Source organism: Lycium ferocissimum, chromosome 4, assembly GCF_029784015.1.
Source record: "Lycium ferocissimum isolate CSIRO_LF1 chromosome 4, AGI_CSIRO_Lferr_CH_V1, whole genome shotgun sequence".
Taxonomy (NCBI): domain Eukaryota; kingdom Viridiplantae; phylum Streptophyta; class Magnoliopsida; order Solanales; family Solanaceae; genus Lycium; species Lycium ferocissimum.
In genome coordinates, this window is record NC_081345.1 from 16,596,434 (window position 1) to 16,610,775 (window position 14,342).

Below are 14,342 nucleotides of genomic sequence, written 5' to 3' on the forward strand. Positions count from 1 at the left end.
TATGCCTTAATTCTAATTTGGTCGTAACCAGCCCTTAAATCCACCTTAGAAAAAATTTCTGACCCATGTAATTCATCAAGCAAATTATCCACAATTGGTATAGGATATTTTCCTCGATGATAATGTCATTTAACCCTCTGTAGTCTACACAAAACCTCCAGGTGCCATCCTTTTTCTTCACTAGCAATGCTGGAGATGAAAATGGTGATTGGCAAGGCTGAATAATACCACTAAGTGACATTTCTGTCACTTGCTTTTCTAGTTCCTCTTTTGATAGTAACTATACTGAAATTGCCAGGTTTCAATGGAATATGATAATCTAATGCTCTATTAGGAGGTAAAGTTTTAGGTTCTATAAAAATATCTTGATAGTCATCCAATACCTTCTATATAGGATCAGTTATTGCTTCTTGTGATGGACTCACACTGAACATGAATAGATGGGCCATAAGTGTGTGTCCTTTCCTTAGCAATTTTCTCATTGAGCTGCTACTAATCATGTTTAAATTGCCTTCTTCATTAATGCAATGCAGAACAGTCTTATTTCCTTTTCTTCCAATGGTCACGGTATTCTTCTCATGATCAAATTTGGTTGGATTGTATTTTTTCATCCAATCATTGCTAACACCAAGTCACAACCACCTAAGTTTATAATCCTCAAGTCTTCTTTAAATGATTTTCCTCCCATTTTCCAGCTAAATCCTATATAACTAGCATTACACATCACATAGTTACCATCTAGCTAGTGATACCACTCATAGGTAAGATGAAGCTGGTGCATATCCAGTCTCTTTCACAGCATGTTCATCAATAAATCTGTTAGTACTCCTAGAATCCACCAAAATTGCAAGAGTTTTGTTCTTAATAATGCCCTTGACTAGTATAGAGTTCACTCCAGAATTACAACCAGCTAGTGCACTAAGGCATACAATTTCTAGAACTTCATGTTGAATCTCTCCATCAATAATAATGTTAGGCAGTGAAGGATCCTCTTCTTGAGCTTGTGGATCTGTTAGCACTGCTGTAGGACTGTCTTCATTTTCCCCTAGCAATTCAGCTGTCTAGTTTTGCATTGGTGACCTAGAGCATACTTCTCACCACACCTAAAACACAAACGATTGGATTTCCTGTACTTATATACCTCAAGAGTTAGTCTATAAGATCCAGTTCTGTTGGGTATTGAATAAGCTCTATTTCTGTTGTTGGCTGGACTTGAGGTTCTATTTGTGGTTACAACCCTTGTATGTACAACATCCTTTCTACCAGCCTGATTCCTCTTAATCACTGCTTCAATAGCCTTCTCTTGCATTCTAGCTCTCTCAATAGCTTCACTCAAGGTAGTAGGCTTAGACAGTTTCACTGAATATTTAATTTCATCCTTGAGAGCTCCCGTAAAACTAGATATGAAGTGAGCCTTCAATGCAGGGTTCCTAATTATCACTTGAGGTTTAAGATCCTCAAATTGTCGTAGGAATTCCCCTATAGATCCAGTTTGCAGCAACTTATTAAATTCTTCTATAATATCCTCCATCAATATTTCCCTAAATCTCATACACAGTTCCTCTTTGAATTCTACCCAACTGATCCTTTCTCTACTCAAAACAAAAGAATTATACCAAGTTTCAGCTACACCATTCAAATATAAAGCAGCAGCATCTACTTTAATATTTTCAGCAGTCCTATATAGTTTAAAATACCTCTCACATTTTCTGAGCCAAACTTTCGGTTCATTACCTTCAAAACATGGAAGTTCCCATTTAGGCGGAGGGACTGGCCATCGCGGAATTCTATTAGCTCTAGCATCACATCCAGGTACTGGTAACATACCTTCACCAAGTGGATTGACATTTTCTGCCCTAGCAGGTCTAGGTCATAGACCATCCCCATTGATATTAGCCTCCTCAACTGCTCTAGTATGTCTAGGCAATAAACCATCGCCTTAAGGGTCTGGATTTGCAGGATCAGCTACTCTTTCTTGAAGGTTTGCAGCTTCAGTTGTCCTAGCAGGTGCTCTCTATAATGCAGTCAATCGATCAATAATATGCTCTAGAGCTCCTCGTATGGCCAATTGTGTCTCATTAAGCTCTCTACAAGTAGATGAAAGCTCGTCCATTACTTTATTGTGTTTTGCAAGTTTTTCATCCATAAGTTCATGCGTGTTCCTTCAGCCATTGTCACACTCACAGGTTATAGAATCAGCGCTCTGATACCAATTTTCACAGTCTGGCTATTTAATTTTAGATTAAAATGAAATTCGAAAAGAAATTGCACAATTTTTGGGACAATTTTTGGTTTATATTGAAATAAAAAAACTGAACTGAACTACAATAGCTGAAACAAAGGAAAATGAAAGCTAAAGATAGTAATACTCCATTAATGAGCTCGAGATCTGCAATGGAAGAAGAAGAAGGCATTGGTTAGAAGAGAAAGAGACTTAGGTAGAACAGAATTTGGATTGAAGGGAGAGAAGGAAAATACCATGTATTCATTGCCTTTCTCCACTGAGTTTGTTAGTTAAATAACAAACTCTTCTCCAGCTGGCATAATCTGTGTCGTTGATCTCATTTAATGAACAATTAATCTGGATCGTTCTATTCAAATTCGAACCTCGCTAGACACACTTAATTAATTTGATAAAAGCTAGATCATAACATAATCCAATGTGTTGCGAGAATTTGTAATCATAATTGCTACGTATTTAGTATTTTGGGGCATATTAATGTGGTTGCTTCCTCTTTTTTTAGTTGAGAATCGCTTACCTTTCGAATATAGTGGGGAGTGGCACTCAAAGAGTGCATTCTTGGAACTAATTTACCACCTTTTTTTTTTTTTCAATCAATCTCCTCCATCTCTATCACTAGAGGGTGGAATATATATATATATATATATATATATATATATATATATATATATATATATATATATATAGTTAGTACTTTACAAAAACCGAGGAGAAACTATCTCCATGTACCTACTTAGAAAGGAACAACCTCCATTCTATGTGATAATAGGCTTTCTAATCAGCTCTCAAAAAATCAAATCAAGGTACATCAAAATTATAAATTTTAGACATGCATCTCTCCATAGAGAAGGAATTCCTAAGTGTCTTCCTTCTAAATGAGGGAAAATGAAATTTATCCTTTCTCAATTCACCTTTAGCATATTTAGGAAGCATTTGCAATGAAATTTGTCCATTCTCAATTCACCTGTAGCATATTTAGGAAGCATTTGCAATCATTTATCAGTCTTTTCTCTAAGTTGATTTGATTTTACCTCAAAGTTGGATTTCTCTTTTTTGAACTCTGAAAATGTGCAAATGATAAGCAAATTGGTGTTGAACCTTTTAACTGCACCCTTTTTAAAAATAAAAAACTGCTATCAACTAACGCTGTATTGTAAAGGGGAGATGTGTTGATGATAAAATAAACTGTTGACACACAGATGATTTATCCATTCTACTTTAATTTGCAATGAAGGATTAGTTGATGATAAGATTGGGAGATGTGTGAATTGGATTGAACTTAAGACCATTTAACCTGAATTGAATCAAATGTATAGGTCAAGTGTCGACCCATCCAAAGTTTGCTTGGGTGAAAAAGAGTGTGTTTAATTTTTAACTAAACAATGCTTCGTAACTCAACAAGTTCAATTCAAAACTCTTTCTTGAACTGGTAGTTAAGGTTCAAAAAGCTGCATGGTTTTTTTGAAATCTAAGCTTAATTTACACTTGAATTCTTAGATTTTGTAACCCGCATTAGGTGAAAATTAACTATTGAATTCCATCAACCGCTAAATTGCATTGGCTGTGGGTAGAAACCATGTTAATACCATGATAGAATACACTACCTTGATCAATTGGGTTCTACAAGCACTACACCTGGCTATTTATAACACTGCATGATACGACCTTAAAAAATTATCCAAGACAAGGAAATGTAGCTAAAGGCGAGCATTCCAGCTCGTGCAGTAGAATCCTATTTCGCTGAAGTTGACACATTGTGACAGGGCAGCTGTGAGATTTCTTACATCATCTAACGTGTGAGCTGCACTCAAAGTTATCCTTAACCTGAAAGGAGGATGGAAGTAAATTAATGTTCCTAAGCAAGGTGAAAAAAACATTGAAAGTTATATATCTGTGTGTACATATACGTGTTCCAAGGGGCAGTAAGGATCAAAGTTGGATAATATCCTGGAACTGGCCAGCTGAATCAACCAAAAAGATTTGAAGGATAAAATATTCAAGTTTAACACAAAAAGACAAGCTTTCGAATTCCAACCATGTTTGAGTTAAACATGAGCAAACCTTCATAGCTGCTTTAAACTACCTCCAAATTACCCACAGTATCGATGTATTAAGTTGCAGTCCAACAAATGGAGGTCATTGCTATACATTATTAGATCATATTTTGAAGAAAGGAACATGGTAGTGCGTTAGATGCCTTCACATATTAACCATCCATTCTATAAGTACTTCAGCCCACCCAAAAGTAACTGTTATGGCTGGCTCATGGATAGTTCATAACCAAGGTGACAGCTCCATTTTGTAAAGTTTTTCTCCTTGGCTAGGGGGCAAAACGCAAGGTATAGTGAGCCACCCGAAAACCTTATATGATATGTATAAGTTAGGATAACTACATCAGAAGTTCCTCAAGCAGAATTAACTAATGCAAGAAAAGCGCCCAATATTCCACAGAAGCAATCAGGATAGTGAATTAAACAGAAATGATGCAACGCTATGCCAGAGGATGCTATTACAAAAAACAACAGCAATCACTACAAACTCCGGAAAGCGATACTAAAGCAACAAACCTGCATGAGTTAGGGGCCACTGTTGGAGGTCTTATTGCAGTTATGTGGAAACCAAATTCCAAAAGATGCCTGCTTAGTAGTAATGATGAGATATTTAGAAACAGATTAAAATAGAGAGACAAACGGATGGACAGACGCTCAAAAGACGGAGGAAAACCTGCTAGCTTGCAAGGCTGTCGCTTCGCTTCCCACTATAAGGGAAATGATGGGACTTGTAATGGGAATTCCAGTCAGATCACGGAAATCCTGAACCCTGTTCCATATGGCTCTTCTACGCCACATCTCTTTTTTTGCCACAATGACAGCAGCTGCATAAGTCATATCATTAACAATGTACAAGTAAGCCACCTAAAATGCAAAGGTAGGAGAACTGTGTGCCAGCCTCAGCTTCTACCTGGTTCAGGTTTTCTGCTCCTCATATTTCTTAGTACAATATATTATTCTCTCTTTTGCTTTACTTTTTCAAGTAGAATAAGAAAAAAAGGAACTTGTATAACTCAGGGAACTAGAAACACTAAAATCTTGTTTAAAGTGCCTCACATAAGAGCAATAATGAAAATCACCATTCCACTTGGTAGTTTTACCGTGTGCAGCAGCAGTTATGGGCACGGGGGTAGACGTTGAAAATATGAAAGAGCGGCCCCTGGACTGGATCAATTGCTTCCATTTCTTGCTGTTCATTTAGCATTTCGACCCCAAAAATGTTAGTGGAGTAAACAACATTTCTGATAGAAAATAACGGTAAATTCACTTGCTAAGTTGTGCATCAAGGTCAAATCTTTCAGTATTATTAAGGAATTTGATTTTCATAAAAGAGAGGGGGTTGATCTATCATTGACATGTTCAATACTACTTCATGTACTAGCCACATTAAGAAAGGCAAGCAAAATCGGTCTTGTTTACAAGTCTACTTCAAGTTTCTGACTAATGAAAGGAGACTGGCTCCAAATGCTCTTCAATTACCAACTGGTTTCAATCTTATAGCCTGTTTGGCCAAGCTTCTCCAAGGCCAAAAGTGTTTTTTCCCAAAAGAAGTGATTCTTTTTTCAAAGTTGAGGTGTTTGGCCAAGCTTTAAGGAGAAGAAAAAGTGCTTTTGAGTAGAAACAGTTTCTGAGAAGCCGGAAAAAGTAGCTTCTCCCCAAAAGTATTTTTTTGAAAAGCACTTTTGAGAAAATACACTTACAAGTAGTTTCTAGAAGCTTAGGCCAAACACTAATTGTAGTTAAAAAGTGTTCTAAAGTTGATTAGCCAAACACTAATTGTTGTTAAAAAAAGTACTCTTTTGAAAAGCACTTTTCAAAATAAGCTGATTTTAGAAGCATGGCCAAACAGGCTATTAAAACTCACAGAAGTAGATAAAAAAGTAGTGCTCCTAAACTGAAGACTTGTGTCCTAAAAAATTAATCAAAAGAGGACTAGACTTAAGAGCCCATGAAGTAAAATAAAAAAGAATCTGTCTGTGTATACACATATATACACGTGCGCACACACACAGATATACAATTTTACTACTCTTTTTATATTACCTGCATGCTATGTATCCACCATGACAACCTGCTGCCTTACTCAGAGTACCAATGCAAATGTCCACATCACTAACACAGTTGAACAACTCTGCTGCACCACCACCGGTTTTGCCACAAACAAATGTTGCATGAGCCTAGAAAGTTGAGCGGAAAAAAACAGAAGTTCTCATAATAATTACGCATAACATAGTATAATCAGTTCAACGATAAGTAAAAATAAAATTAGCAAGCCATAAACTATTATTTAAACCACAAAATGCCAAGAGACAGAAGAACTCAGGGAAAATAAATGAACATGGTTACTATAATTCTTTGGAACCTTTTCATTATTGCTATCTGCCCAATGAAGACACACAATGGATACTCATCGAAGGAGAAAAGATAGTGTTAGAGCCAAAGCAAGATTTGAAGAATAAACTAAGATAAATATGACTTTTTTAACTAGAAGTTTAAAGACTTACATCATCAATTGCCAACAAAAATCCATGCTTCTTACGGAGTTTCACAAGCTCAACCAGTGGTGCAAAGTCTCCATCCATACTAAACAAGCTGGTAACAAGGACAAAATCAAGTGCTTGCAAAAGAATTAAACAATTATAGTAAATGCTCCCGCGATTTCTATTTACGGCCACTCATCCATCTTTGCTCTGCTAAAAGATCATACAAGTAACTATATTAAAAAGATGCAGTTCTGTATATTCGTTATGAACTTGATTGATGGCCACTCTTTTGTTCTATTCGTACTACTTTCCTTTCTTTTTCTTGCTTCCACTTCCGGATTTCTTGGATCATGCCACTGCAGATGAAAGTTGCGGAAATGAGGATGTTGCGATGGATGTTTGGGCATACTAGGAGAGATAGGATTAGGAATGATGATATCCGGGACAAGGTGGGAGTGGCCTTGGTGGAGGATAAGATGTGGGAAGCGAGGCTGAGATGGTTCGGGCATGTGCAAAGGAGATGCATAGATGCCCCTGTGTGGAGGTGTGAGAGATTGGCTATGGACGGTTTCATGTGAGGTAGAGGTAGGCCAAAGAAGTATTGGGGGGAGGTGATTAGACGGGATATGGCGCAAGGGCATCTTACCGAGGATATGACGTTAGATAGGCGGTTATGGAGGACACGAATTAGGGTAGAAGGTTAGTAGATAGTTGAGTGTTGTCCTACTTACCTTTTCATACTAGTAGTCGTAGTATTATTCTGGTAGTTTCGTGTCCATTAATCTTTGCTCTTTGTTGTTTTTGTATTTCGACTATCTGCTGTCTCTTGTACTTCGTTTATTGTATTAGTTTGCAGTTACTATTACTTTTCTTCATAATGTTTAGCTATAGTATTTTGCCATTGCTGCTTTACTTTCGTCAATTCTTATCTGACCCCTTTTTGTCATGCTTTTTCTTGAGCCGATGGTCTAGCCTCCCTACCTCCCGGGGTAAGGTCTGCGTACACTCTACCCTCCCTAGACCCCACTTGTGGGATTACACTGGGTATGTTGTTGTTGTTGATGCCATTGCAGATGAAGTTGATAACAAGTGAAACTTTCAATAATGACTAACCTGTCAGTAATGACAACTTTTTTCTTCATTGGGCAATTTGTTCTGTTAACACACAAATATATACAAATGAAAAACAGAATAACATCCACCGAAAGTAGAAAACCAAGTGAAGAATAACATACAATAACTCATTAAGATGGTGCATGTCACAGTGCCTATAGACGAAAGCAGCTATGCTTTTTTGTTTCTCAGCTAAGCGTATACCATCAATGATTGACGCATGATTCAGGGCATCGGAAAAAACGGCAACTCTTTCATCTAGTGAAGGTTGACTGCCTTTGGCTTGAAGCAGACTAACATTGCCTACAGCTGTCATAAAGGCCATATTGGCTGAAAAGCCTGTGGGACAAAGAAGGCAATCCTAATATGTAAAATCAGAGAGTAAGCATCAGTTTGAATCAGTCATTCACTGTAAGTGTGTCAATTTTTGAATAATAGTCCCAATTTAGAACCATCGGCAGTTAAAACATTCCATGAATTTGAAAGATACATCTACTCATGAAAAAGATAATACCTCCTTGCTTTTCAATTCTGCCAGTGATGACTCTAACAACCGATGATAATTCGTATAACCACATATTAATGCAGAACCTCTAGGCCCCATTCCATGCTTTTGGACTGCCTGAACACAACAATCAGAACAAATTAGCCAATGGGACATGATAGCATTACAAGAATTCATTAAGAAACGAAATGCTGAAGAGGCGTTAATAGAATGCCTGTATTGCAGCCTTGATAACTGTGGGATGAGAACTCAAGCCCAGATAATCATTTCCCGAAAATAGAATTAACTTTCTGAATCTTCTAGCACTTGCCCCTGCTTCAGTATAAGCTATGCCACTACCACCAAGGTCGTCTCCTATAATTGATTAAGGAAAATGTGTGAGCACAACGTTTCAGCCTGTTATGATAATTCATACAAGACACTACAGTGATGCAATTTCTTTTTTTGTAAAACTTGTAACTTTTCTTAAGATAGCATTCTACAGGTTGTTATTAGAACTGGCATGCAAGAGAGATGCCACTAGCGGTAAATGAAGCTACCACTCTCTCCATACCAGTTTCACACAGTTCCATTTCTAAATGACAGGTGGCAAAATTAGCCCATAAAATCATGACCCGCCCAACCCGTTTAGGTTTGGGCGGGTTAATTCCCCGTTTATTTTATTAACTCAGCCGATTTTGCCCACTTAATTCAGCCCATTTAAAAACTGAGCTGATATGTAGCCCAAATTGACCCATGACAAACTTTGTCTAAATATTTTTTTAAAAACTATTTTTTTAATTGATATGTTAGATATAGTCATAATATAAAAAAATGTTTTATAGGTACTCAAACAAATTATAGGACACAAACAAAGAATTTAAAAATTTATTAAGAATTTGGCAGGATGGGTTATGACCCATTTTTCCAGCCCACGTAACTTTTGGGTGGGTCATTTATTATTTTGACATGCCCAAATTCAGTCCGACCGGCCCATAATAACAAACTATCAATTATTTGAATTTATTAAACTATTCAAATTGTAAAGATTTCCATCCTATCAAACTAACTTTCCAACCATAACATTTATATCTTCTTTCATCAAATTAACATCTTATATCCCGCACCAAATGGGATAGAGGAAGTAGGACTAACTTTCCAATTCATCTTGATTTTGTGAAACAAAACTGAAAGGTCAAAAACACCACTTATTAATTATAAAGGGAGTATAGATTACCAGGTGAGGGAATATCTTGAAGCCATTTCAGGAATGTAGTTTCTGAAATCTCTACTTCCACTGAAGCTCTATCCCATTCTCTCAATCCATCAAAAAATTCAAATTCAAACTCATTAGTGTTTGAATTATCATTGGATAGATGAATTGGTCTGAGTGAACGGAGGAGTTTTAGGGACTCCAATTTCTCAATAGCCAGCTCAACCCATTCATTCCAAGACCCCATTTTCCTTCAATGTTGGGCGTGAAGAACGATGCGGGTGAGCTTTTCAGTTGAGAGAATTGAAAGGTGAAATATACACGGGGGAGAGTGGAGAAAACGAAATGAAAGTTGATTTTAGTTTTGTTGTTAACCTGCTCTTTTGGGGCATGTGAACATTCTTGTCGTTTAGTTCACTAAACGCAATTGCCCAATAATAATGACATTAAGGCCCGTCTCTCCATCGATACTAAAAAAAAATTCACTTTTTTTTTGAAATTTTGGAGCTAGAGTTGTATTTGGCCTTAGTTTTTTATGAAATATAGTTGTAAAAAAGTGGAAAAAAAATAAAAAATAAATTTTTTGAGTTTTTGATGTTCCGAAATACAACTTCAAATTGTATTTGAAATTCTCATGGCCAAATGTTGATTCCGGAACAAAGTGAATCATTCTTATGGCCAAACGGGGGCTAAATTTATGAGAGAAAATAATTTTCACCCCCTAACTTTACTTTAAAAATCAAATTCCCCCTCAATTTTAAACCATAGTCATTCTCTCCCATTTATCCTAATTGCTTTTTAAAATTCTTATTTTATCCTTACATTATTAACTTTTCTTTCTTTTTTCCTTTTACTTCTTTAAAATCGTGATTTTTTTTATCTCTTTAATCTATGTAACAAGTTTTCAATTAAAAAAAAAATCGAGACGGAAAAAGAAAAGTGAGAAACACTAGTTGAGTATATAACTTAATGTCGTTCTATAATGAAATAAATGAGAAAAATAAGAATTTTCTTTTACTAATAATCAAAGCTCTGATATCTATTTATACAAGTAAAAATAACATGTAATAATAATTTTATAAATATATTTCAATGAAAGTAATATAAAATAATTAATAAAAATAGAGTTATATTCTATAACAAATTCCTAAAATATTATCTATTTATATCAAAAATTAATTTTAATTCATAATTTAAAATATTCCATTAATGACAACCAAAGCTCGTCACATAGTTAGATGGTTGACACTTATCTTATTTTTAAGTTTAAAGGCTTAGATTGAATTAACTTAACAACAAACATCTTAACTATGGTTAAGAGTTTAATTTGGGAAATCAATCTCCAAGAAAATCTCAACTTCCATAAATTTAGAAACCCATTAATACCAATTATTATCGATAATATCTTTCACACCTAGCTATAAAATCTATCTTAATAAAATGGACTATGTAACTAAAGAGTACTTACAAATTATTGTTTTTTAACTATAAAACTAATATTATTCCACATTTGATATTTTTCAACATATCTCTGTAATTTTAAATTAAAAAATAGCTAGTTAAGGACCACTTACTAATTCAAATACAAATAGAAAACGGTTCATAAGAAGTTGAAGCTAGGATAAAAATTGACTGCCCCAAAGTACGGTGTATATTTTTTCAATTTTTTTTTTATGAATGATCGTTATATTGTTGAAAATAAAAAAGGTTGATTAATCAAAAACGAAAAATAAAAGAGGACTACGTTGAAATTTTACTTAGTTTCATTTCATTTAAAAAAAAAAATTGAATGTAAAACATATAAAAAGGGAAGTGATGACAATAGTAAGAAACGATATTAATGGTTCCAAATTTATGGGAGTTGAGATTTATCTTCCCAATATTTGTGATTATTTTCCTAAAACTTGTCTAATTAATTAATAACATTTGTTAGTTAATTCAATCTAAGCCTTTAAAATTAGAAATAAGACTAGTGTCAATCATCTAACTATGCACTTGAGAAAATGGAGGGAAGGTGTAATATATATATATATATCAATCATAAAAAGTAATATTTGATTTTGTGATAAATTCATAAATGGATTATTCTACTTATAATGAATTTAAATAAAAATGTATAAATAGATGAAGGATTGAAAATGCCAAGGGTAAAATAGACATTGCCTAGGATAAAGGGGGAGAATGTCTATTTTTCATAGATAGGGGGGAAAGTTTGATTTTTAAAGTAAAGTTAGGAGGGTTGGCGGGGCGCGGGGGGGGGGGGTGTTGAAAATGATTTTCACCCTTAAACTTATAGTAACAAGTTTGACCAAAGTTCAAAAATTTCTTATTTAGAAAAATGCTTTTTATTGGAAGTGTTTTTGTAGTGTTTTTGGAGAATATCAAATTTTTATTTTTGGCTAATCAATTTAAGAAAAAATTGTAATAACTCGTACTTTCGGGGTAATGTAACACCTCGTGCTTTCGGGCTAAGAATTGACTTGTAAGATTGGGGTATAATGAACCCAATATGAGTAGTTTAGAGGTAAAATTACTCAAATGACTACCTTATGGTAGTTTCCTATCATTTATAGCTACCTTTTTAAATATTACCTTTTGTAGCTATGTTTCCCAAATTAAGGTATTTTTTCGGATGTATTTGATGCGTGTAAATTCATAGAAACACAAGAAAAAGGAAAACATATCTCTTGATTTTAGGCCATAACGGTGGGATCATTTAATTAGTTATTAATTGGTATTTTTTACCATACTCTTCCACAAAATTAGATTTTAGATTTCTTTTCCATAACCGTTTTCTATTCCTTCATCTAATCTTCAACATTCAATCGTAAAAAATTCAAAATTTGAAAACATTCAACAGCCAATGTATTTAAAGTTTTCAATATTGATTTCATTTTTTATTTACCCGTGTATTTGATAGCGTAACTAATGTATTTGAAGTTTCCAATCAAACTTCATGTATTTTTTATTAAATATCATGTATTTGTGTGAGTAACAATTTGCATCACCAATGTATTTAGTGGTAATGTATTTAAAGTTTTCAATACTGATTTCGTTTTTTATTTACCCATGTATTTGATAGCATAACTAATGTATTTGAAGTTTCCAATTTAACCACATGTATTTTATATTAAATCTCATGTATTTGTGTGAGTAACAATTTGCATCACCCATGTACTTGATGGGATTAATTTGAACAAAATACATAAATATATAGAAAACTTACCATGTATTTACGTTACCCGTGTATTTGAAACTAGATGAACTGATGGAATTAATTTGAACAAAATACACAAATATATAGAAAAACTTACAAAAATACACCACCAACCACAACAATTGGTAGTTATATCATAGAACATACACAAATACATATATTTTTCATCTTCTCAAAAACCCTAAAAACTTTCTCTCTCTCTCTCGTGCGCCGCCATAACCACCACCACGACCTGGAGCAAAAACAATCACTTCCACCAAGTTATTTTTGTGGAAGAATAATAACACAAATAGCGAAAATTTCACGAAACAAAGGAGATGGGATAGAACGTGAAAGAGGCCCACTTTGACCACATATGCCTTGAATCGAAATAACCGTACTGAAAATACCGTTTCGGATTGCAATATCCCAAAATGGAAAATCGAATTTTGCAGAAGGGTGAAGAGAGGAAGAAGACGACTATTTCACTGGGCATTCACAGATTCTTCCCTTTTTAAAAAGGTAAGAATTTATGAAAAAGGAGAGAGAATGGTAATGTATATTAAGTGATTAATATTGTTACCATTAAAAGGGGATATAAGATTGGGGGTGCTAATTTTTAAGTGTATTTGTGAAATGGTAATTGAAAGTTACTGTGTAGCTATAATAGTTAAATTAGAAAAGTATTTAGTTATTATTAGTAATTAAAATAAAAGATAGTTATTACCACTAATTATGTATTAGAAGTAGCTATAATGCGTAAAAATTCCTAGTTTAGAAACGGTGTTTGAAACCCAATCAAGACATAAAAAGAGTCCTTGGGCAAAGTAAAGTCGGAAGCTACCCTACGGAGCGTGTTTTCAAGTGAGTTTGCACCACGTCTCACTTAAAGTGAGTATACGGAAAAATCTATATAGAATTTGGGAAAACTTACTCCTTAAAAGTTGCATATCTTTGAAATACCTTTCCAACAGTAGATCATAGAGGTCAAACAGACATCTGTACAAAAAGTTATGCCCATTTTACTAAAACAGTGTTCTGCTGATTTACGGCAGAATTTACGGGCCGTAAATTTGGGCCATCAAATTGTCCAAAAAAATCCAGCAAAATGTTACGGATTTACGGTCCATAAATCTGATTTACGGGCCGTAAAATGGGCCTAAAGTGAGCGTAAAACAGGTCTGACAGCAACTTTAAAACTTCATTTTAAGGATTTTTCACTTCATTCTTCACATCCCCAAGCCCTAGAACGACCATTCTATCTTCTCCTCATCCTCATACATCAAGGTAAGTCCCTCCCATGTATTCCCAAGTGAATTTTAATGATTATACATGAATTCTAAGCGAAATCCTATGTTAACAACCTAAGGTTTTCAAGAAAACCCATCTTAAGGTTCAAGATTCAAGATTTTGGAATTCTTCTTCAAAGTTCAGATTTTTATTACAAGTTGGGAGCATTACCAGGTATCTAGGGCTTCTATCCACGAGTGGGAACATCTTTGTTCTTCCCCATGCTACGTTTCTCCATGATTATACAAGAGTTCACCAAAACTAGGGTTT

General features: G+C 34.7%; 1 protein-coding gene across 1 annotated transcript; it reads right to left on the reverse strand.

Annotated features, from left to right (window-relative positions):
- Positions 1-3,754: 3,754 nt before the first annotated feature.
- LOC132051639 (8-amino-7-oxononanoate synthase) lies at positions 3,755-9,917 on the reverse strand. The gene is made up of 11 exons (XM_059442798.1): positions 9,611-9,917; positions 8,609-8,748; positions 8,404-8,511; positions 8,012-8,250; positions 7,890-7,931; positions 6,798-6,885; positions 6,337-6,470; positions 5,394-5,482; positions 4,967-5,117; positions 4,810-4,878; positions 3,755-4,066 (listed from the first exon to the last, which is right to left on the reverse strand). Exons 1-11 carry the CDS (start codon positions 9,831-9,833, stop codon positions 3,940-3,942), a joined length of 1,410 nt encoding a protein of 469 aa, XP_059298781.1. The 5' UTR covers positions 9,834-9,917; the 3' UTR covers positions 3,755-3,939.
- Positions 9,918-14,342: the final 4,425 nt, after the last annotated feature.

Bases quoted from the DNA above. Each gene is read 5' to 3' on its own strand.
- LOC132051639 (XM_059442798.1), bottom strand. From the start codon at position 9,833: ATGGGGTCTTGGAATGAATGGGTTGAGCTGGCTATTGAGAAATTGGAG. The intron at 5,483-6,336 runs GTAATATAAAAA...CTAAATGAACAG, and splicing joins GGTGGATACATAGCATGCAG to CAAGAAATGGAAGCAATTGA. The intron at 4,067-4,809 runs GTTTGTTGCTTT...TCCTCCTTTCAG, and splicing joins GTGGCCCCTAACTCATGCAG to GTTAAGGATAACTTTGAGTG.